At 41.4% G+C, this 23,568-nt stretch overlaps 1 protein-coding gene across 1 annotated transcript in view; it reads right to left on the reverse strand.

Annotated features, from left to right (window-relative positions):
• Positions 1-267: 267 nt before the first annotated feature.
• The window catches only part of camsap2a (calmodulin regulated spectrin-associated protein family, member 2a), a 36,050-nt gene continuing 12,749 nt past the window's right edge, over positions 268-23,568 (reverse strand). Inside the window, exons 3-18 of the mRNA XM_028404034.1 lie at positions 22,465-22,626; positions 21,262-21,345; positions 17,087-17,119; positions 16,011-16,152; positions 15,195-15,334; positions 9,750-9,846; positions 9,557-9,653; positions 9,427-9,458; positions 9,241-9,310; positions 7,011-9,141; positions 6,019-6,155; positions 5,683-5,906; positions 5,182-5,278; positions 3,732-3,847; positions 3,379-3,497; positions 268-2,762 (exon numbers count right to left, since the gene is read on the reverse strand). Coding sequence (XP_028259835.1) covers positions 2,457-2,762; positions 3,379-3,497; positions 3,732-3,847; positions 5,182-5,278; positions 5,683-5,906; positions 6,019-6,155; positions 7,011-9,141; positions 9,241-9,310; positions 9,427-9,458; positions 9,557-9,653; positions 9,750-9,846; positions 15,195-15,334; positions 16,011-16,152; positions 17,087-17,119; positions 21,262-21,345; positions 22,465-22,626 — 3,987 coding nt within the window. The 3' untranslated portion in view covers positions 268-2,456. The remainder of the gene's footprint in view (positions 2,763-3,378; positions 3,498-3,731; positions 3,848-5,181; positions 5,279-5,682; positions 5,907-6,018; positions 6,156-7,010; positions 9,142-9,240; positions 9,311-9,426; positions 9,459-9,556; positions 9,654-9,749; positions 9,847-15,194; positions 15,335-16,010; positions 16,153-17,086; positions 17,120-21,261; positions 21,346-22,464; positions 22,627-23,568) is intronic.

A 23,568-nucleotide genomic window follows, 5' to 3' on the forward strand; every position in this document is an offset into this window, starting at 1 on the left:
AACTCAAACACCTCATACCCACTGCCAAGCACAGCGGTGGAGGGGTGATGATCTGGGCTTGTTTTGCCGTCACAGGACCTGAGCACCTTGCAGTCAATGCGTTAACCCTGAACTCCTCTAAATCTCTTAGAGGCAAATGTGAGACAATCTCTATTGTATTATTAAAATAATTGCATCATGATCACTGTGTATGATGAATAATCCAAAGATGTTGCATGGTTAAATATGTGCAGTCAATACCACCAGAATGCTGAGGCCATGCGTGAATTTATTAAATGCAAAAAAATAAAATAAAACAAAAGAACAAATTGAGTCTACATGTTCGGCAATATGTCCAATGACAGCACAGCATCTGACAAAACAAACTTATCATAGTGAATAGCTGGCTCACATGAACACACTGTACAATAATATCATTACAGTTTAAATAGTCCTTCACCTATTGGCCTTAAACAGCCAAACGCAGGTGGACGGAACCTCCTGTGGACAAAACCTTTCAACAAACTTCACAGAAACACTTCTTATCTCTGTCATACATAATTACAATAATTAAAACAAAACATGTACATGCTCTCTTTTGGTCATAAATATCCCCCCAAAAAGCACCATGTTATATAGCAGACTGACTTGGAAATCGTACCTGCGGATGGTGTTGATTTGACATTTTGATGGCAAAAATAGTAACACCACAGACACCGATTAGACCCGAAGGAGAGCCTCTTACCCGTATGCAGCAACAAGGATCTATCTGTCCTTGTCTGCCTTGCATTATTGTGTGATTTTCACTCTAGTATTCATAACAAACAAATAATAAATCTAGGAAAAATATTGACCTATTTAGGTTGAGTTTCTAGGCGACACACAAATGTGCAGCTAATACACACGCTTAATGTTTTGTTTAGGTCATAGGACACTTGATTAAAAAAAATACATACAGAATACAAACAGATGCATAAATGACTCATTTTATATTGTGTCCTTTTTAATATATTTGGAAGTACTTCAATGATGATTGACACATGAAAACAAGCACTATTCTTCCTGTATTTTGTTGCCTGGTGGACCAAAAGTGCCTCATTGTTTCATGAGTGCAGTCATGATTAGAATGTGTAATCTCAAATTTAAATACTGCAGAGAAAGATCTTATACGGTGCATTTCATGATTTAAAAAAAAGAAGAAGAAATAATACTGTTTTATTTGTTCACAAACCTGCTGTGAACCAGCAGCAAAGTGATCTGTAACACTGGTTGTCAACCTTTTTTTGGTTAAAGCGATACGAAGAAATCAGCACATTTAGCCCATTTATTTATTTTACTGTCAGGCAGTTTTGATTAAAGGACCAGTGACCAGAATTTAGTGACGCTTAGTGGTAAGATTGGACATACCAACCAAGTATCAATCCTTTTTTTCAAGTGTAAAAGTGTTTAGTTTGTCCATTCTGGGCTACTGTAGAAACATGGTGGCACAACATGATGGGCTTATGCTAAGCTAGTGCTAACACATTTGACAGTTTACAGGTAAATATACAGACAGATCTCCCAAAATCCTACAAACTGGTCCTTTAAAAACAACTGTACTGCTTTTTTTACTCTCCTACAAACATGAAAGAATGTGTGTATTGCAACACATTGTAGATTATGCCACAGATCATCGAGCAGGTGTCTTATAAACCCACAAGGTTGAGAACCAGTGATCCAGAGTAACGTCCTGTATTCTTTAAAAATGACTTCCTCACATTGGAAAAAAAGCTGAAACCGCTTGACTTTGTTGAGCTGAACACACATGTACTGTGTGGCTAATGCTAGCTGTATGCGATATGTTTTTTTGGCCCTTAGGAGTTTTTAACATACCATAATATACAAACAGTTTTTTTTACCCACAGAGATGAAGAAAAAAAAAGTGTTCTTCCAATTACTGAGCTTTACCATCACCTCATTCCACTCACACGCTAAAACAAAACTTCCATAAGGCCACACATCAACAGGATTATTCAAACAAACAAAAATTCAATCTGTACATGAATCGAAAACATTCAGTGCTTCTTTGTACCGAGTAAAATGTACCTTTGCATTCATACTGTCTCTTTTTTGACGTTTGGCACATAGAAAACATGTAACACTCACACGTGCCGTCATAAACTGACTCAAACGTGACAATCTCTAAAAAACACATGACTGATTACATTTACATCGTTCCTCAACAGTGTCATACATTCCAGTTGTTCATAATCTTCTCACATCCAGTCCAGAGTGTGTAGGATAAACAAGGACAGGAATGCAACGAGAGGGGATAAATAAACAAACAAATATGAATTCATCTAACTGGCATTGCAGGTGTTTGAATCTTTATGGATATGTACAGTGAAGTGCAAATTCAGGTGGGTATGTTCCATTTGGGGGCTTGGGTGGGGGGAGGGGATGGGTGAGGGTGGTAATACTCCGAGTATCAAGTTCCATTAGCACTGGGCAGGCACTACTTTTTTAGGAGTGGCTGGCTTCTTGGTTTGCCAGAGGTGGTTGTGGATCGTCACTGCGTCCACACTGGCTGACATGGTTTTAGCTGGTATCTGACTGAACTGCTTCTTGTCCGAGTTGTACTTGTAGAGGCCGTCGATCATCTTGCGCGTGATGCTCTTGGGGCCGATACCCGCCAGCTTGTTAATCTCCTCTGTCTCAGGGCAGTAAGTGTAAAGAGAGCGAAACTGGCAGCCGGCATCTCGGAACAGAACCAAAAAGTTGTTGGCCTCTGATTTCTCCATTTCCTTAAAAGGTTCAAGAGAGAAATGTTAATTATATATGAAGGTCACATACAGTTTACTTAAGGTAAAACAAAGGGTTATAAGACCAGCTGACTTATTTTGTGTATTCTTACACATTGTATTGTAGAACAGATTCACTGGATTATGCAGTGACATCTTTTTTTGTCAGAACAAAATGTAATCTTATATTGTAGTATATACCTCAGAGAACAAGGCTTTTAATATGAACAAGTCCTATTTGTGATTCCCCTTTCCCATGTCAATAGAAAACTTCTTGCATGTTTACTTATATGTTGTATAAAGATAAATTCAGAGTATATATGACAAGGTAACATCAGCTTATATTCTGAAAGTATTGCTTTACTTCCTGTCAGGCTCTTGCTGCTCCGCCCCTGATTGGTTTCACCTGTTACCAATGACTCTTCCTGAGTGTATTTAGACTGTGTTGTCCCATTGTCACTTGTTTGCCTGTTCCTCTCTCTTTTTGGACTGTCTTTTTGTTGCTGCTGCTGTTGTAACTGTGATCTCTTGACAAGTTAAAAGTCCTGTGTCGGTTTAAATATGAATTTACGTGGCATGCAGTCGTGTTTGAAACAGAGTGAATGCTCCATGCTGTTACCTCCAGGATCTTGTTCTTTTGCCCCTCGTTAACCTTGCCTGCGAGGCAGCAGTGGGCCAGAGCATTCTGGATGATGTGCTTGTTAGATTTGGCACTGGGTTCCTTGTACAGCTTTGGTCCTGATTAAAAATAAAAAAACAATTGGGGGAAGAAAAAAATGTGATGAGACTGTTGCCATAGCAACCGCTCTAGTTATTTCAATGAAAAGACTTCTCTCCCTATTTTTACACTTGTTTTCTTTTCATGAATCATGTATGAAGATTTCTGCTGACACAGAATATGTGTGTTATACATTGGTCTCAGATTTTATCACATGATCATGACCAATACTGATTAAAAAAAAGCAACCCTACCAGTATACTCTGTGTTGGATGTAACTGAGGAAGTGGTAGATCCATTTTCCCAGTCTTTTTCTCCATTCCTGCTGCTCGAGCGGCTTGGGGACAGGAAGCCATCTGCAGAGTCTGGCCTAGACACACACACACACACACACACACACAGACACAAATTCAGCATGTGTGCTTTTGTTTTTTGAACATACAGCAGAAGTACACTGCAGGAAGGGCAGGGCCTCAAAAGGTAAGGTAGGGGTTTCATGTAAAGTAAGTAGTAAAGCAGCAAAGCTTGCAAGCAGAGGTGGTTAGTGCAGTTTAGTGCATTTAACTTCATTAAAACAGGCTGATCAATCGTAGCACAGCACTTGGCGTTTACTTGCTCTTTTTTTACTGAAAGACAGGAAATGCATTAATTCTGAATTTTCTGAAAGCACAGGTGGAATTATAAGGCATTTAAAAATCCATCTATTTTATTTATACAATCAAGATAGTACAGTAAGAGCAACTAAAGCCAACATAGCTCTAAGTGTGCTTATGGTGCTTTTTGTGCCCACATTAACAAGTCATTTTAGCATTCATTCTCACAATAGGATCAGATCACAGTAAATAATTTTAATACACAATAGGGTCAATGACTTGATAAGTTGGATTTTTTTGTGCACACATCTTCACTTTGATGTTTTATCAGGTGTGAAGAGACCAGAACAGGAGTGTAAATTGGTGAGGAAGGCACAGTGAGAGAGAGAGAGTGTGTGTGTAAGCATAGCATTAGACCAGCGCTTTGAAGTTAGTTATGAGGATCTTTAAAAGGGAGAAAAATATGTTGCTTTGGCTTCAAGTGCTCAGTCAATCCCTCATAAAACCCATTGTGAGGTAAGGGTTTCAGTGCAGGATTGGGCTCAGGATAGCGTGAAGAAGCGCCTTAGGATTTGACTGCAGAGCAGAAACTAACCTTCTCCTTCTCTGTTTAGGAGAGCTCAGAAAGAAGAAGAGACTGCCAGAGGCTAAACTAGAACTTCTGACATATGTAAAACAGTCGGAAAGAAAGTAGTAAAAAAAAAAACAAGAAAGAAATAGATGTGAGAACTGTTAGTAAGACGAGATGTGCACTCAAATACATGACACAGCAGGTGTTTCTTTGCCTGTTAATGCATAACATTTTCATTTACATTAGCGAGCACAGCAGCACCCATTTTCTGTCCTAATGTGAATTTACTCCATGTATTATGCAGGGATTTAATGCTCATTTATGGGGGCTTAGAGACTGTAATTCTCAAAGCAAGTGAACTGATGATAAATTATTTACAGCATAAGCAGGGTGTCAAGAATACACGACTTTTCCCCACATATACATTTTCAGATTTTTGAACATTACATCTCACTGAATGAAACAGAGCTGTGTGTCCAAAAATATACAAAAGTATTCATCATAATATCGTACCAGCACTTCTAGACTTGCAAATCTCACCTTGGCGTTCTCTTCTCTGAGTGCACACTGTCGCTGTCTCCCAGGTTGAGCGAGGCGAGGGACAAGCTGGAGACTGAAAAGACACGTTGGCGTGAACCTGGATGTAAGACAACGATATGTGGCACAGCATGTCATGATTACACCAACACCACGAATGGAAACATCACAAGACTGCCTGTCTGCTGCTTTGTGCCATCCCTCTCGCAGAGCAACGCAGCCTCGGATCATCACGTTATATGAGGCTTAATGACATTTACACATAAAACACACACACAAGTGCTGCATTGCTCCTTCAGTATAACAAGTTCAATTTTAACCAGAAATTAACCCTGGTTTTCGATTTCAAAGCAAGAACAATGTACAGAATTTAAGTAGCCATGTGACGAAGCTGGCTGTATATCCCGTTCTCAGGTGGCACAAGACAGAGCGTGATGCGGGGACGATGATCTGACAGATGGGATGAGCTTGACCTCTCTGAGTGAGGGTCATCTCCATGGTTACCTGTGGCAGCTCTGACAGGTGTTTTGGGAGAATCGATGCTGTTACGATGGATAGACTTGGGTCGGCTTCGCCTCTGCTTGGCCCCACTGGCCGGTCGAGGTTTAATGACAGTGTCCATGTCCTCCATCAGCTTCAGCTGCTTCCTCCTGAGGTACTCCTGCTTGATGAACTCCTTCCTGGCCTTGTCCTCCTCCTTCCTGATGCGTTCCTCTTCTGCTTTAAGACTGAAGAGACAGAGGGATGGAAGGAGAGATTTTTGGACAGGGATATGACAAGTTATCAGATAACTAGACCCGCTTTTGCGTTGACAATAGTAAAAAACACACAACTACATACCGAGCTTCCTCCTTCTTGTGCTCAAGCTCAGCTTCCAGCTGCATCTTCCTCTGCTGGCTCTCCTTCTCCCTTCTCATCCTTTTCTCCAGCAGAACGGCCCTCTTCTGTGCCATGTTCTCTTCTGCCTTTCCTTCCTCCTGAGGAAAAAGCACATTACAGTATCTGAGATTATAGGCGTTCTATGCCTAATAAAACTTGATCGATTAATTTAAACTATTTTCTTTTTTTTTATTTTCATTAAGCAAACTAAATATTGTGATGCAAAGCTGGTAGAGGATAAATATATACTTCTAAAACCCCTTTTATCTATTCTAAAATCATAAATGAGATAAACCAAAACTGGATGTTGTGAAAAGTCAACTCTCATTTGTAATAATACATTTTAAATTCTGTAATTTTTCTAGACTGTTATGCAATAAACTCTTCTCTTTTGATTATAAAAACATCATGATTTTACTAAACTGATACACAGCTACAAAAGTAATTTAAATATATTTGTTTCTAACTGAAATACAAATTGGTTTTATCTAGGGTTTATCCATGTGAACATTCATTTCTCATCACTCAGTATCCACTCTCATAATCTAGTCAACTCCTCTCCAACCCTGCATTTCCACAGCTGTGCCTGAATTATTCACAGCAGCCCCACTTTTCTGACCTACATCGAAGCCCAGACAGCAGATAACAGCTTTATTACAGACTACAGTCAGATTACTGTCCTCAGCCGGCATGTGTTTCTAGACCCATTACTTATCTCAAGTTAGGAACAAGGATGTTTGTTTTCAAATAAAATTTGGTGATACAACGTATATTTGCTTTTTTTTCCACAGCACTGCACTGATGCATTTGAAGGCGACCCAGACTTTTTATGCAATGTAGCTTGATGTATGTGCTTTGTATCTGGCCTCTTGTAAATTGGTGCAACTTCAAAAAAGAAAAGAAAACACTTGTCGTGTAATGTAAGACTTCAATCTTTAAATTACCAGCCCTACCTTAAAAAAGAAACCTCTGCAAATCTTCTGTTCATCATCCTGGCCCTCCACATTTTCTTGCTGCATCTCCAAAGCATCATCAACTGTCAGATCATCCAGTGGCTTCTCAACTGACAGAGGAACCTCAATCAAGCTGCCTTTGCCTTGGAAAAAAGGTTCTGGCTGAGAAGGGATTTTTGTGGGAGTCACAGTAAATGTTTCTACCACAGGGTGGGCCAGAACTTCAGGGAATGTTGACTCTATGGCAGGCTTCAGTTCTACAGCTGATGTCTGGTCATCTGTTTCTATGTCAGTGGTCTTGGATTGGCTGTGAGCTCCTATTTCCTGGGTTTGGACGTTCGTATCTAATTCGGTTTGCTTTCTTTTGTTGTGCAGCCTGGGGGAGGTAGAGGGTGAGTTGGCTACACATTCGCTCACTAGCTCCCTCTCTGGGGAAAGGAGTGATTCTCTCTCTTTGTTTTTATCTCCATCTGTGGCTACTGTATCTAGGCTGGTAATTGCTGGTTTCTCCCCCATGTAGACAAAGGAACTTGCCAGGGGCTGGCAAGGGGAAAACCTCCGTAGCCTTGGGATGCTGTCGACAGACTGCGGGGCAGTTAGGACGCGGTTGTAGGGAGTCAGCTTGAGCTCGTTGGGTCGAGCAGTGCGAGGATTACGTGAGTGAAAGGAGGCAGATTTGCGTTTAATGCTGGTTGGGGAACGGTGGGTGGAACGAGGGGAGTCGGCAGGAGAAGAGGGTCCTGAGGATCGAGTGACAGCTCGACTGTGTTTTTGTGGCGAGGGGTTTGTATGTGAAGCAGGGATGACCCATGCCTGCTGATGCTGTTGCTCTCTCATGGCCATTATCACTTCCTGCTGCTGAGCCAATCGCTGCATCTCAGTTTGGAGGAAGGCTAAAGAATGGTTGAGTTTCTCAATTGAACGCGTGTACTCTGTGAGATCCACTTCAGTTAGCTGAGGATGGCTTTGTCCACCTTCTTCACCTGCACCAGGTGACTTCTGCGAACAGGATGCTGTGCTGCTTTGCTCTGCACCATCAGGAGTGTCAGCCTTACTCCTTCCAAATTTAAAGGTGGGACTTGCTGACTTTCCTTCTCCCTCTGTCTTTTCTCCTTCCTCTCCGCTAGCAGCCCCGTCGCCTTTTCTTTTAACCACATTGAGAAAAGCTGAGTGCCCCATCTTTTGCCGATGCCGAGTAAAAGCAGCTTCCACTTTCTTCTTCTGCGCTTCAATAGCTTTCCGTTTCTCCTCAAGCCTCATCCTCAGCTGCACCATCTCTGTGGCCATCACTTGAGCAGGGTCGTTGGGTGGAAGCTGGACAGGTGTGGGTGGTGCCTGAGCAGGAAGTGTTGGTGTGGTTTGATGGTGGATGGGGCTGTGCTCAGGGGTCGGGGCCCAGGAGACAGATAATGGTAGGCCAAACTCAGAGCCCTCCGGAGTGGTCTTCAGGGAGGTACTGCTACCCCTGCCAGAGTCTGGAGCTGATGGATTGAGCTTCTTCAATTTCTGTTCGGCAAAGCTGGTCATCTTCACACCTGAGGGAGATTTGCTCTGGCTGCTTGGGCAGGGGCTTGGTGTGTCCATGTCCAATTCCATGTTCACAGAGCAGTCTTTCAGAGATGAGTCTTCATCCAGCATGTCCTCTGTTCGGATATGGATGCCGGTGTCAACCTCTGTTGTGTCTGTAGTGCTCAGAGGGCCTTTAGAGTCCAATTCTGACACTGGTTCCAATCCACTGACACCAGCACCCTGGCCCTGACTGTGCAGGAAGAAACCGTTCTTGGTGCCTTCCACTGGCGGCCTATTTGGGCTGTGGATTATCTGAAGAGCCTCCTCCATGGAGGGGGTTGTTGCCATGACACTTCCAAGTCCGTTGGGGTATGTTCGCCTGTTAGGTTCCATGCCAGCAAGGCTGTCTGGGCAGCCTTCCTCCTCAATGCCGATACTCTGACCATTCACTGGCTGGAAGGACAGATTGCGCTTCATTCCGCGGGGCATGTGGTGGACCTTGAAACCAGAACCATCATCTGTGCTGACAGACCTGACCATGCCACGTGTGGAGGAAAGAGGGGCAGGAGTAGACTCCTCTTTGTCAAAGGGGATGTCGAAAGACACACCGTAAGGCCCAGACCTTCAGGAGAAAACAACAAGAAGTTGCAATTAAAGACGTATCTGACTATTTCAAATACGGTAAGCAGCACATTAACTGGACAAAAAAAAATCAACTAACCTTTTCTCTTTGGGCCAGGTTCCAAGGTTGCCATCAACAAAGGACATTGATGTTGATCTCTTGATCTCTCCTAAATTCCACAAAGAGCAAAGTAAAAATCAAAACACAAGATCCTGTATCCATAACTAATTCAATTTTTATTTTTTTTCTACCTAATATTTTGGTAAATGATAAAGTGATAATCACCTGAGTTTCGAGGTTGGGGCCGGAGTGGTAAACTATAGAAAAAGAAATGACATAAATCACAATGCATAATTTTTATATAATAAAGTAATTAGTAATAATTTTAACTTTAATTGAAATTGGACAGCCATACCTTGGTCTTTCAGGACTTGGTGGTCTTTCCATGAAACTCCTCTTAGTTGCCTTGGAGATGGGGATGGTGGGTATATTCTTCAACAAGGATGAGGACTCTGAGGGGACAAACACTGTGGTTTTTACAATGGCTAACAACACAATACATTAATATATTTTCCTCCTACAAAAGTTTGGTTTGGTTGTAGACTTGCCTATGGCTTCGTTATCCAGCACTCTTGGTTTCACAAAAGACGGCTTCACGACTTCAAACCACCAAAACAGCTCTGCCATGAATACCAGGTAATTATTCTGGTGAAGAAAAACACACAAGGACATTGGGTTAGATTCAATAACTCGGCTCAAAGAGAGACATGGCCGAACTATCCACAAGAACACATGTAGTGTGTTCATTTCTCCAGGAGGTGTCTCTGTTGATGCCCTACTGGTAAAACGAGGAGATCAATGTATACTTGCATTTTCCATTCCACATATAAATAATTCACAAAGCCTGCTCCAATTCACAGAGTACCATTTTTATAGCTTAAACGAATTACCAACATACATATTTAGCATTCTCTTTGTCAAGGTAAGCTAACAGTTGATGATTCTGGATTTCTTAACAAAGATATTATATCCATCAGCATGATGATTAATACGCAGAAGAAAGTAATCTAATAACATAATAGTGTGAACAGTACCTGTGCTCTGAGAGAGCAGTGATTAAAGCATTAACCTCATTTATAAAATAGAGGTCAGCTATTTTTTTTCTGTTCACAGTCACCAGCATGCAATCCACCAGCCAACCTGAATTAGACCCAGTAAGGAATGTTGGTGGGGTCTCTGACACTGCCAGGTCACGTCTGAATCAGGTCAATATGCAACGGGAGGTCAAACTGCGGGAGGACAATGGACTGAAAAATCCATCTGAAGTCATTTTTGTTTAAAGAACCCTTGGTTGTTGCCCTATAACAAAGGAGCATGTGTGCACAATGAAACCCTATTACAGGTGCATCATTCAGAGCAATCATGAAAGAATGACACACTATTTTACACAGATATGAATTCTCTCATCATCTTGGAGAATGTTAAACTTATGATTTATTTTACAATGTAAACAGATATCCTTTTTTTTAAAAAATACCTCAAGAAACAAAGCTGCCAATCTGACCTTTTTTATTTTCACTGTGAACATAGCAGCACCTGAGCACATACATATGCAAAGTAAGTGTGCTGAAGCAGGAGTGACCTTGAGGAAGCATGCCGCTCTCCCCGCCCTCAGTCTGTGGTCTCCAGACAAAAGACAATTGTGCATGGCTCAACTCTAAAGATGCCTGATTCACCTCATCAGCAACATTTTGCTGGACCCAGCAGCCACCAATGCACACGTCAACTGCCACACACAGAGGGGCAGAGGCAATTAACACCAGTCTACCACGGGTGTTCCTGCACCATTTTATACATTTTTTTTAAAATCCCACCATAACTCATGTGCAGAGCTGCAAGAATCTGAACAGCCATGTCTGCAATGACTGATTCTTCTGTAGGTGTACAAGGCAGTAGAACAGATTGTTAACAAAGTTATTCAAGTTAAATAAAACATTGCAAGCTGTAAATTTACTGACTATATTTTATAATCACATCTAATCTGGGGTCAGAAATACTACAGAAATTAACCAAATCAAGCAGTTCTGGTTACCTTTTGGCTTGTTCAGCATGTGAAGCATTCCTCAGTGAATTAGAACAGAGAAAAAAAATAAAATAAAGACAGAAAGAAAGAAAGACAAAAATCTCCCTTCATCTGTCCTGTCCAGATTGGTGGCGGCGACCCAACCTTACTTCTGTCTCTCCATCTGTTCGTCGGACTTCTACTACTGACACACCAGGTGTGAGTGTTAGAGCTTAATGCCCCCTGCAGCAGTCACATACACACACACACCCCTAAACATCCAACCAACCACTGCACCATCGCCACACCTTTCTCCCCATTGACTGGTATTACTACTTTGTGTGCTGCCAGGTCTGCAGCACGGCCAAATCTGGCTGTTTGGAGATTTGAGTATACGAGTCTCAGAATGAAAACCTGATTGGTGATTACTAGAGGACAGCTCAGACTTGAGGGGGGGTGGAGGGTGGTGGCGGTGGTGTGGGGTGGAGGGTGATGGCGGTGGTGTGGGGTGGAGGGTGGTGGCAGTGGTGTGGGGTGGGAAGCTAATCCACTCATGGATAGACACTATCACTCCCTCCCTATCTCTCCCCTCTTTAACCTGTATTTGCTACACATGATGTGTGAAAAACTCTGCTGCACTGAGGTTGTACAGAGCTTGAGTGCATAAAAATGACGCTACATGCACACTACGAATTATGTTATTGAAATCAGCAGACGTCAGGCCGAGCCACACGCTGAGAAGTCAGAGGCCATTTAATCTCAACAATCACTGAGCCAGAGGGTTGATTAAAGGATCTAGGTCCTGCGGCCAAGTGGACACTCACTCCAATCTGCAAAACCCACTGTTTGATTTAATGCCAAGTTTATCAGCTTGTTGTCAGCAGCCGGCTAAAAAACCTGAGCTTACACTATTAGTCTAGAAAAAATAAATTGAACTTCACATGACCCTGGAATCCTTGACCTGCTGGTGATCTTAGGAAAAGAAATACTCAGTTGAGAGTTGCTCTAGTATCAGTAAAATGCGATGTAATCTTTGAATCATACAGCAAACCAGACTGTTTAAATCTCAAAATGGAACAACTATCCTTCATTGAAGGCTTTCAGTAATCTGGTTAAAGATAAATGGCTAACTAACTGAGGACCGTGTTGAAGAGGCAGCTTGTAAATTACCGTAAGTGTGTTAATTGCCTTCCTCAGGGCAACCTCAGCATGTCTGCTACGGACCTCCTGATGGTGAAAACCCTGAGATGGTAAATTTCATCTCTCTGTCTTGGATCCACAGATGGTAATTTAGATGGGCTGTAAATTAATTAAATGTAGAGCGGGTAAATGGGAGTGGGCTGACGTGATTTACTGACCCGGTGTCCATTAGGGAGAGAATGGGACAAAGTAATGTATGCAATGTATGGCTTTGAGGGTGAGTGTATTGTCCCTTATTGATGTATACTTAACATAATAAAGAGTGATACTGAATGGGATGTACCTTTTAGAGGGGACCCTTAATTCTGGTGGTTTTTATGTGCAGACCAAATTCAACCACAAACCGACACATGAAACCTAACATGAAGATGCCAGACTGCCTGGTGTGTGGGCAAGATGGCACCATTTCTAAATGTTCACACTGCAAGGCTTTGGGCTAAATTCCAAATGTCTGCTTCTGATTTTTTATGACTGATAATATCTTAAATTGTATCACACACAGCAGCTACAGCCACGCTATAGCATTTTAACTGATATGCTTTTTACTGCCTATTAAGCAGATGCACTCTGAACCTTTCCTATATTTTAAAACCTTTCATTCAATGTCATAAAAAATTGCAATCTTGTCTCAGTATCTGAGTCTGTGAGGCTAAGGACATAGACCCACTGGTAAAGTGAGAACCTCACCTTGAACCCAGCCTATTGGTTGAACCCTTCTAGAATAGGAGCCTTAGGAGAAGGACTTGTGAAGTCTACTGATCTTTAGAGCTATTGGCTGCTATTGGATTTTAGCACTAAGAAAACACATCTCTTCATTCAGACAATAAACTAAGAAAACAATTAGCAAATTGATCAATCATCCCTATATCAGATGGCAGAATTAGCACAGGAACATTTTAGGTGTGAATGTGGTCTTGATGCTGCCCCTCTTTTCCTTTCACTTCCTCTCTAATTGTTTCTGTTATCGCTCCTTCTTCTCTCTAGTTTCCATTTTCTTCCACATCAACACCTCTCACACATCCCCTCCCCTCTGTTGTCTAGGCTCCATCTCTATAATGAGGTCTCCATTAGTGTGACGTGCCACAACATACAGCCGCTGAGGATGTGACTGCCTGAAAACTGGGTCAAGGTTACTGAATCTAACCGGTTCTGTGTGCAGTTCTGGCTGCAGTGCTTCTCTCACGGCAATAACTCTGTCCTGCTGGGAATGTTTTATCCCCCCCCCTAAACTCAGTGTCAGCAAAAATACTGCTACAGGCTGGTTCACAGCACACAGTCAATAGTGTGTGTGTGTGTGCGCTTTGAGGTGGATAACATTTTCAGCAATTTGGTGCAAAATGAGGCATAACTGCTGCAGCCTTGATTTGATTATATTTCATTACAGTGTATTCTAATACCATCATTACTGACATGAGCACAGCTGGTTGAAAGCTTCTGTTTTTTCAATCATTATACTGTGGCTTTGTGTGATAGTAGCCTCTCAAGAACAGGCTGGCAACACACTGAAACTGGACATGTTAAGGTTTAAGACACGTGCAGTCACTCTGTGGTTTGTCCTTTCAGTGACCTGCATCCTGCCTGTGCTGAGAACAACAGCCCTGACATACTGAGAACAACAGCCCTGACGTGCTGAGGTGATAGTCCGCTAAAGTCATCCACACACATCAACTTTGTTTTTACGGCTCTCACGCAAAACACACGGACAAACAGGGAAAAAAACAGCAGCAAGAGGGAAGGACAGCTGCATCAAACCACCAGACAAAAGCAAGTCTTTTATAAGAAAAATAAAGTCCTGTTTTGGGAGTGTTGTGGAATTGTGGGCTTCGGTAACCATGATGACAATTTGATGAAAAGGGCAAGCGGCAACTAAGAAAACAGAACCACAAATAAATGTTTCTGAACTGATATAGATTCTTTACAAAATGGGTGGTTGATTCTAAAAGCTTGCAGTATAAATAGTAAAAAAAGAAAACTTGAGCAGGGAGTGACCTTAATGTGAAATGCAGGATCTACAGATCCTGTCCAACAGCAACATTCATTTATAGACCTACAGTAGTTGCCAATCTTGATACCATGTACACATACATACGTGCACACAGAGGTGTTATGGGCATGAGAGAGAGAAATGAATTAAGTATATGTGTTAAAACCGAGCTAAGCTGAGAGTGAAAGGGGGGAAAATGAAAGAAAAAATAGCAAAGTTCAGGAAAAAGAGAAAGGAATTAGCAAAGAAATAAAGACAGACAGAAAACAAACAGATGGAAAAGAAATTTAAGGACAGCAATAAAAGAAAGACAAGGAAATAATAATAAAAACATTCTGAGAGCAGTCTTAGTGGAGCTCTGCAGGCTTGTGGTTGGTGAAGACAGAGAGCTTGGATTGAAAGGTTTTTCCACAGCATGACTCACCACACTGACCTACAGTGCAGCTTGTTTCTCCTGTTTCATTTAGCCCCTCTGACTGGATGGACCACACCATATGGATTTCTAATCACTTTTGTTGAAAAACATATCAATGAATGTTTGTGGAAATAATCATCTACTTAGCACCGGAGCCAAGTCAAACTGACATTAGCGAGTAGTTTTTCTTTTATAAATCAATCACAATTCTGGATTGGATCTGGATTCCATGTGAGGTCCTTACTGTATCTACACAGTTTCAGCCATTTAAAATCTAACAGATGTCTTTTCAGTATTGTGACCACAGCACAACAACTACACCCAACAAAAGCTTGTAATCACTGAAAAGGTGTTAATGAAAGGAAGTAAATACAGCCAGGTTTGAGCAGTACCTTGATGGTGGAGGAGGCGTAGAGCATGTCCTCCAGGCTGAAGTGGCAGCAGCTGTTCAGGTTGTCTTTGCAGAAGTCTTGTATGAGCTGCAGGTTGTACAGTCGATCAGCCAGACTCATATTCTCTTTCAGACAGACATCTGGGAGGGCAGAGGGAGCCATCAGGTGTCAGGGTGAGTGTGGCGTCAGTACAAATTTGATGACTGAATCTGTTGTGGTTCTAACGTCCGCCTCAGTGGTTTTTAACTGCGATGATGCTAATTCATTTAGACCAGAGATGACTTGTACCTTTTCTGGAACTGCTGATGTGTTCAAAGTGTTAAGTTTAGTGAAGGTCTGACCAATTACATCAGTGGCCTTTTGTCTTATCTAGACTAGACTAATGAGCAGAGCTATATGCTAATGCACAAATGATTGATCTTTTCTCTCTGTGATTTGTTCAGTTTAGGCAAATAAATGTGGATATAAGGTGTGGGAGTGATCAGCATGTGATGTGATTACATTGCTTCTATTGTTTTAGACTGATCTTTGATCTATTGAATGAACAGTTACGAGGCAGGGAGCAGACTGACACAGAAATATACCCTGTAACACAGTATCTATGCTAAAAAAACAACATATTTTCTATGATGTTAAAGAATAAAGTTTGATGTTGGAGAGTTCAGCAGCTTAAGAAACACTTGAAGATGATTTGTAGGTCAATAAATTCTGGTCGCTTTGTACTGAAACTGCAGACTAAATACACACACACAATTACTCGTTCAGCCAAGTCCAATTGCAAATGCCCTCCGCCCACATACCATGCCTGTTCCTTACCATCCAATGATAGCAGCTGAGGGCAGTAAAAGTGCAGCAGTGCACCCAGGGCCGAGCCGTCTGTGCTGTCTTTTAGCAGGTTGTCCACTGGGGGGATCCAGGGAGCTGACTGGGTCGAGGCCTGATCCTTCCTGTAGCGAGCCTGCGTACCATAAAAACACCATAAACCAAAACACCCAGTGCAGCATTTCCTTGAATATTGTGCCAGATTTGTTCTTGCATTTCCTTTTCCATTCATTTACAATAGCTACTAAAATAAGCATTAGTAACCTTCCAAATAGCTGTATCTTTAAAGCAGCCACACTCAGAAAGCTCAATTAGATTTATTCATGTATGAAGGTAATTAAATGGCTCTCGAGCCCTTTCGTTTCTGTGGTAAAATGTTTCTATTCAATTACAGAGAAGAAGACTTTGTACTAAGACTATTGAAAGGTTACAACAGCCATTGTGAGAACGAACAAGGCAGTAGAACAGACTCAAGTTATCATCTTGTGTGTTTAGTCTTTATACAAATTCAATCACCCTCTCAACCCTCAAACCATGTTTGAGCAAAAAGAATTGACAGGATGGGCTGTGGTGAGCGCTGGCACAAAGACCATTTAATACCAAAAATGCCCCCAGACATCCAGTTTCTGAAATCTAATAATTTTTTTTTTCATTTTCATTTTTGCCTAATCCCTTGAGATCCCTACAGTGACTCCCACAGGGTGCCTCGGGAAGCCTCCCATTACCAGACACAGGGAAGTTACTTTTACACAGTATTATTTGTATTTGGATGTCATGAGATTTAACTGTACATGCAGGAGAGCCTATAACAGAGACTGTAAGGAACATAAAAGGATAATAGGATAATAGATTTATAATATCATCCATGGCCTTTAGTACTTGAAATTACATTAGACTACAAACAGCATACAGTGAACATGAAGAGGAAAAGGGAGAATGGCTGTGCTTTGTAACAGTCACAGGTTGATTTACACGACATAAAATGAGACAGAACGATGGAGGAGGAGGGGAAGAGACAGTCACTATGGACACAAAGATAAAAAGAGAGCGGCTATGATTAGTTGACTTACAGGCACAAGCTTCATGTACCACTTGGTTGGAGACTGCAGCAGCACAGCAACAGAAAAAAACAACAACAACAACAAAGGAATACCTGTTAGTGAGATTAGTTAGTAATGCGATTAGTATTACAAGGAGGAACATGACAACTGTGAGACCAAAAGCAGTGTGAAAAGCATCCCACTCAACTCACATAACCCTGGAAAATGTGGTGTTTACTTCTAAGGGTGTACACTACAGAATTATGTATTGTGTGTAAACATAAGAACATTAAATGGCAAAATTTAACCAAAGAACAATCCAAGTGCATAAATATAGCCAAACAGTTATCCAATACTCTCCAGACAAGGAGAGCTCTGCCTCTGACAACAGCTAATTCCCACACTTGACACATCAAACACACAACATATAATTGGCACTCGAAGTAGCTGGCAAGTCTTCAACTTTAAAGAAAAGCTGTAACTCGTGAGAAAATGCAGCCGCTGTACACTAAAACCTTCATAATAAATGCTAAAGGCAGCAAGAGCATCAAAATATAAATTTTTTTTCTGTGGATTTTTCTGATTTGATTAGTGTCACAGCTCTCAGAATAATCACTGGCATAGTCTAATGCCATCACAGGAGCACACCTGGTGGATTCTCATTGACACTGTATTAGCTAAACTGTTTTATTTGTTTGCCTGTGATTGGATGACCTCTTTAACTCAACCATTGGGGAGCATTTGAAGGTTATTAGTTGGGCTGAATTCTTGCTGCTCATGCAATAAAAACAGCATTAATGGATGAGCTAAAAATCCATTCTCTGGTAAAAGGAGTTTACTGCAGTTTAATAATTCAATTAAATTAATGCCCATAGAAATGTGTACTACATATCCTGCATGTTACCTTCCTCCACTGCTGTGTGTGTATATAGTATATATTTTCTGTCATTCCTTTCTTTGATAGTCATTATTTTGACATGTACAAATAAATGTTTGGATGGTAATTTACCTTCCTGACAAATAAACTAAGACTGTTGACCTGAAAAAGTTGCTGCAGTGCGATGAAATTCAATGCATCACACAGTGTGCATGTAGACAGAGACAAACTCTGGTCTTACGTCACCCTTATGGGCGAAGCAGGCAAAACTGCTGAGCTCCCCAGTACATGACCTCACAAAAGTCAGCGCTGACCTGCAGGCCAGCAGAATGAACATTTGGCTGGTAGGAGGGGAGCATGTTAGGAGACAGAGCAGGATGTCATCATTTCTCTGTATAGATCCAGTACAACCAGGGAAATACGTATACAAAGGCAATGCATTATTAGTGTCTTTTAATTTTATAGAGACACAAACAGTTAAATAAATACAGGGAAGAAAGCAAGAGAGATGTTTTGACATCCCTCCCTAATCCACATATTAAGGGGTAAACTTCCAAGATTTGTTGTCAGGATGTACAGATGATGGAGGAAATGAGTGAGGATTTTTGCCCTTGGGTAAAATCTGTTAAGACCACCAATCAAACCCCCGGGGAGAGGTAAGGCCTTCATCTCCTTACAGCAGAGCACACCCACTCATGCACACACTAATGTGTATTTATACATCCCTGCACCCCACCCAACCCCACTCCAATCATCCCACAACTCTGCTTCTTCGTACCCAAAGTTCATCCTCTTGTCCTGACATGTCCAGTTCAGCTTAAAATGATTTGTCCTCCCTTCACTGTCCTGACACTGCCTTTGCAGTTCCCTCCTCCTTTTCCTCCACCCACCCTCACCCTCTTGCATATAATACAGTAGAATAAAAACACTGTTGCCCTGGTGAGCTCCACCATGTTGTCCCAGGAGGGTAATGCGTCTGTCTATATCTGACTGAGACAGAGGGTGACTGCGTGACTCACACTGCAGTCATGCTGCAAAGACAGAAGACAGGGTAACATAGGGAGGAGGGGAGTGATGGGGATGAAGCTGCTAGACATGGCAAAAAAGTAGTGCACTTTTCTGCATATTAAAGCAGTTGTTTTGTTTTGCTGTTTTTTCCACTCAGTAGATCCCAAAAGAAGACTTCACAAGACTAGAACACTGCTATCCCAAATTATAGAAAAATACTACAACATATTTTTTGACTGTCTGAAGGAAGACCCATGTGGCAGGTAAATGACTCCCAAAGATGTGTATATGCTTCAATTACATGAGAAGGAAGTTGAATTATATAAGCTGAAACCCTACGTGGTGAAAGATAAGACACCTCTAGGATGTAAATAAAATAGTAAGGAAGCAGACTGTCCATTCATCGACTACACTTGACAATCTCATCTCAGCGACATCTCTTTTCTGAGGTGGTAAAACCTTGACCTGTCCTGACTAAACCTTCCTACAATGCAATGCATAATATTGCTTTTAATGTGATTAAAAACATTGCATCAGCATGGGAACAGACGTGTAATTGCAGTCTCAGATGACTGTGACTTTCACCAGTTTTAACTGGAGCAATGTCAGCCATAAGCAAGACACAGACGATCAGCATGAGGACACAATTGCACACCAATACGTGTGAGCTGCCCAGAGGTTAGGGATGATGTTATTGAAAGACTAACTCTCCAGCTCCGGGGCCAAACAAGTGGAGTGTTATCAGATTAGTAATAGGCAGACGTGGCTACCCACGTGAGACACTTGGTCAGTGACAGGATGACTGCGCTGCAGAAAAACAATGGTCTGATGCAACACAAGCCGTTTAGTTCCAGATGATAAGATGATGCCACTTTTTGATTTTACCTCACCAAGTTTGTGTTAAGTGTGTGTGTGTCTTTCTGTGTGTTTGTGAGGGACAGCTGAGGCATGCAGTGCTGCGTCTGCACACTGACTGGTCAGATCAGTGTCAAACACTGTGGACGTCTCTTTACAACCCTGGGTACTGGAAGTGAACTGCGCACACAAAAACAGCAATACTCCATTTCAACTTTCTGCAGGCTAAAACACATAGGCTAGGGAAGTGACATTCACCCTTAGGTAAACTTTCTAACTCTCTACAAAGAAGCATAGCTGACACTGATGTGGCATAATGTGTTCCTAACAAAATAACCTGTGGCAGAATGGAAGCCAAGAAAGAATGAAGGAAAGGGTGAGGAAAAGTTGTACTTGTAGTAGGAAAATAACACATTCCCACTTAAGTGAATCTTTGTGTAGTGTTTGTGAATGCAGCAAACTGCTGGTTGTGCATAAAGTATTATATGAAGGTGAGCGAAAGAGGTACGGCATGAAGGATGAAGAGGGAGTTGACATCATACATCTACTCCTCTTCGTCCTGCTTCTTCTCTTATCACTCTGCTCTCTCAGGTTGATAGGAAGTGGCTGCCATGCCAACGTTGACCCTTGACTGCTAACACACAGCAGTCATAGACATTTAATACACACACACATACACACAGATGCTTCAGTTAAATTAAACATTTCTACCGCTGCACCATCAGAGCAGCAGAGATTGATGTCGAACTATGATTTTTTTGTTTTATTTCTACATGGTGTTTGGATTTAATGTGTCGTTCTTGTAAGATTCTTTTTTTTCTGGGTAGTAAATACATTATGCAGTGGATTAGTGAAAACTTTGTTGATAATACAGTGTAAAACTACGAAAATCCAAACAAAATCCAAATGCAGATTAAGCACACAGGCTTCAACAGGCATTAGAAATCATGGCTGATACTAGAATCAGTTATATAACACACTGGTCTGTGGGCTAGACCCTCACCCTGCTCTAAATGACTGCTTGCCTAATTAAACTGGAGAGCAGTGAGCTTCTGGTTAAGGCACAAATGAAGTAAGTGAAGCATGTAGCGCTGTCAAGCCAGATAAACTTATGATGTTGCAGATGTAACCTGCCGCTCTCCCACTTTGTGATTTAACAAACACAGATCGAGCTTAATCTGAAGCTCAGACATATGTGAGTGATTTTCCTTGATGGTAGCGAGGTTTAAACAGCTTTAAATTCTGTCAAGGAAGCTGGTCCCAGATATTTCAGTGACACAGAGGTCTGAGGGAAATTTCTGTCAGTCAAAAGTCGGAATTTTGTGATAAATCCATTAAGTGGAGCCAAGGATTTTACTTAGTTCTTTTGAGACTGTCCATCAAACCTATTTGTATGTTTATCTGAGGTCTGTGAAGTGTTGGAGCCATGAGAGAAGAAGAAAGAAAGAAAGAAAGAAACACCAACCCGAGGACTCCCGGCAGGCTCGGCACTCTGTGTTTCCTTCTTCTTCTGCTCCTGAGTCACAACATCTTTCAGATATTCATTTACCTGAAAGAGGAAGGACACACAAGATTAAAATTCTGAAAGCGACAAGCAGCATCAAAGAGCAAAACTTAATACATTCTCAGGAGCGATGGCTGACTAATACTTAAACTCATATTGCTCTCGTACAAATAGCCTATAATCAAAATTAAACTAGCTTTTCTATTAAAGTGAGGCTTCACATTTTAATTGAAATTCCAGTTTCCACAGTAACAGCTGAGCATTGTGGCCAATAAAATGTGGTCCATTTAATTTTGTGTAAAATTTTCAGAACTGTGGCAGCAGCATTGCTATGGATCCTTTATTATTTATTTATTTATGTCTTTTTATCAGTATTTTAATAAAACATTGCTGTTGTGCATTAAGTCCCTGAAAGACCATAATACAATAATACAGTCTGAGATATATTTTATTTCTGAATTTAGCAGAGTGGTATTGAACTGATTATGGATTAAGATAAAAAAAAGGTTCTTTGGATCTCTGGAATGCAAGAAGACTCCAACAGAGAGCCATATGTCTGACCAGTAGGACAGCAGGACCACACCTCCTGTTAGCCTGTGTGTGTGTGTGTTTCTCTGTGTAAAGCCCAGAGCTGGCAGCAGCCCAGTGTTCTTTCAAACAGGAATGTAAACAGACAGGGTCCTGCAGTACTGTATGGAAGAGCCATAGCCATCTGCATTATGCGGGCCATGCAGACAGCTACTTACACAGTACTGTATGGTCAAAGGATATTAGGCCACATTCTATTAATATGTTGCATAATTTAGGAGCATAGTGCAGCTTCTGAAAAGACTTTACTCACAGCATATGTAACATGGATTCAGCCCATATGTCAGATGTTAGTTTGCACATACCTATATAAGAATCACGTGTTGCACACTGTATATGGTATAAACTCACAGCATGAAGAGAAACAGCTGCATGGAACTGATTTAGGTCGCAATTTCAGAGCACAAGCTTTATGGTCTCAATATTGGTAAAATGCCCTCTGAGGGAGATCATCCAGAGTAACTTGTGTTCAATATAAGTGATAGTGAGTACCTTGGAAAGATATTGGACATGACCCAGTGCAAACACAATGGCAAAGTAGTAGACACAAATCTACTGATATATACTATCATAGACCTTGTTGATCCAGGTGGTCACTGCATCCTCTGTGTCATAAGGTGTTTCCAGCTCAGGGTTGACGGATGAATACTGTCGAATGCAAGCCATCACCTTGTCCACACTCACAGTCTCCACTGTGTATGCCATCATCAGAGTGTCAATCATTGCCAGATGGGCACTCTGAAAGAGAAAACAAACAAACAGAGGTGAGCTCGAGTAGTTTCTAAATGTCGGTATTTTAACTGATGTTGTCACTCCTGGACACTAGAATGAAACATGTTTCACACAAAGAGATTTAGATACAGGAGGGCCAAGGCGATAAGAAAGTGGTCCACAGAACTGGACCAGGCCTCAAAAATCCTCTTTTGTAGTGTTCTGTATATCTGACACTTTCGCTCTTTCCCTTGTGGCTGTTGCCCTGGAAACAAGTGCATCCATCTCTTGTTAAGAGACCCAGTTTGCTTACAGCGACTACTAGCCTATAAGAAGCCCAAATAAGACATCGTCTTGACAAGCAGCAGAGTTTGCATCCATTATCTGCTGCTCTGTTCAACATTACCCATGAATAACATAAATACACATTTATTGATGAAAGTACATTTTGTAAAAATCAGATTGTTTAAAATGCCTAAATAAAGGCTTCTTTGCACTGATGTGCGGACGCTTAAACTGCAGCCAAAAGTTATATGGAACAGTCTGTCTTTGCTTATTGAAATTTTAACTTTCCCCTTCAAGAACCAGCCTGTTTTTTTCCCAAGCAAAATGAAACTTCTTTTGTGACCTGACAGGTCCCTATTGCACCAGTGTACAATATAACTTGTGAGCTTCTGCTTGTCCCATTTCTGCTTGTATATTATTATGTCTGGCTTTCCAGTTTATTTTTGAACACAGCTACCTAATTAGCCATGCTAACTAACCATGTTACATCATGGATTTAATTATATGCTATGAAAGGCAAAACTGAAGCAGCAACATTGGACAATTTGCATTTCCAGGTCAAACAGACTTCACCATATTTAGAAAACAATCCTATCCTCCCTTTTTTGCTTTAGAAGTTTAGATGTAAATCTAATTTTAAGACCCTCTCTCTTAGTTTTCCTTGTGAATCTTCCAAACACTATA

The sequence above is a fragment of the Parambassis ranga genome, chromosome 4, assembly GCF_900634625.1.
Source record: "Parambassis ranga chromosome 4, fParRan2.1, whole genome shotgun sequence".
Taxonomy (NCBI): Eukaryota; Metazoa; Chordata; class Actinopteri; family Ambassidae; genus Parambassis; species Parambassis ranga.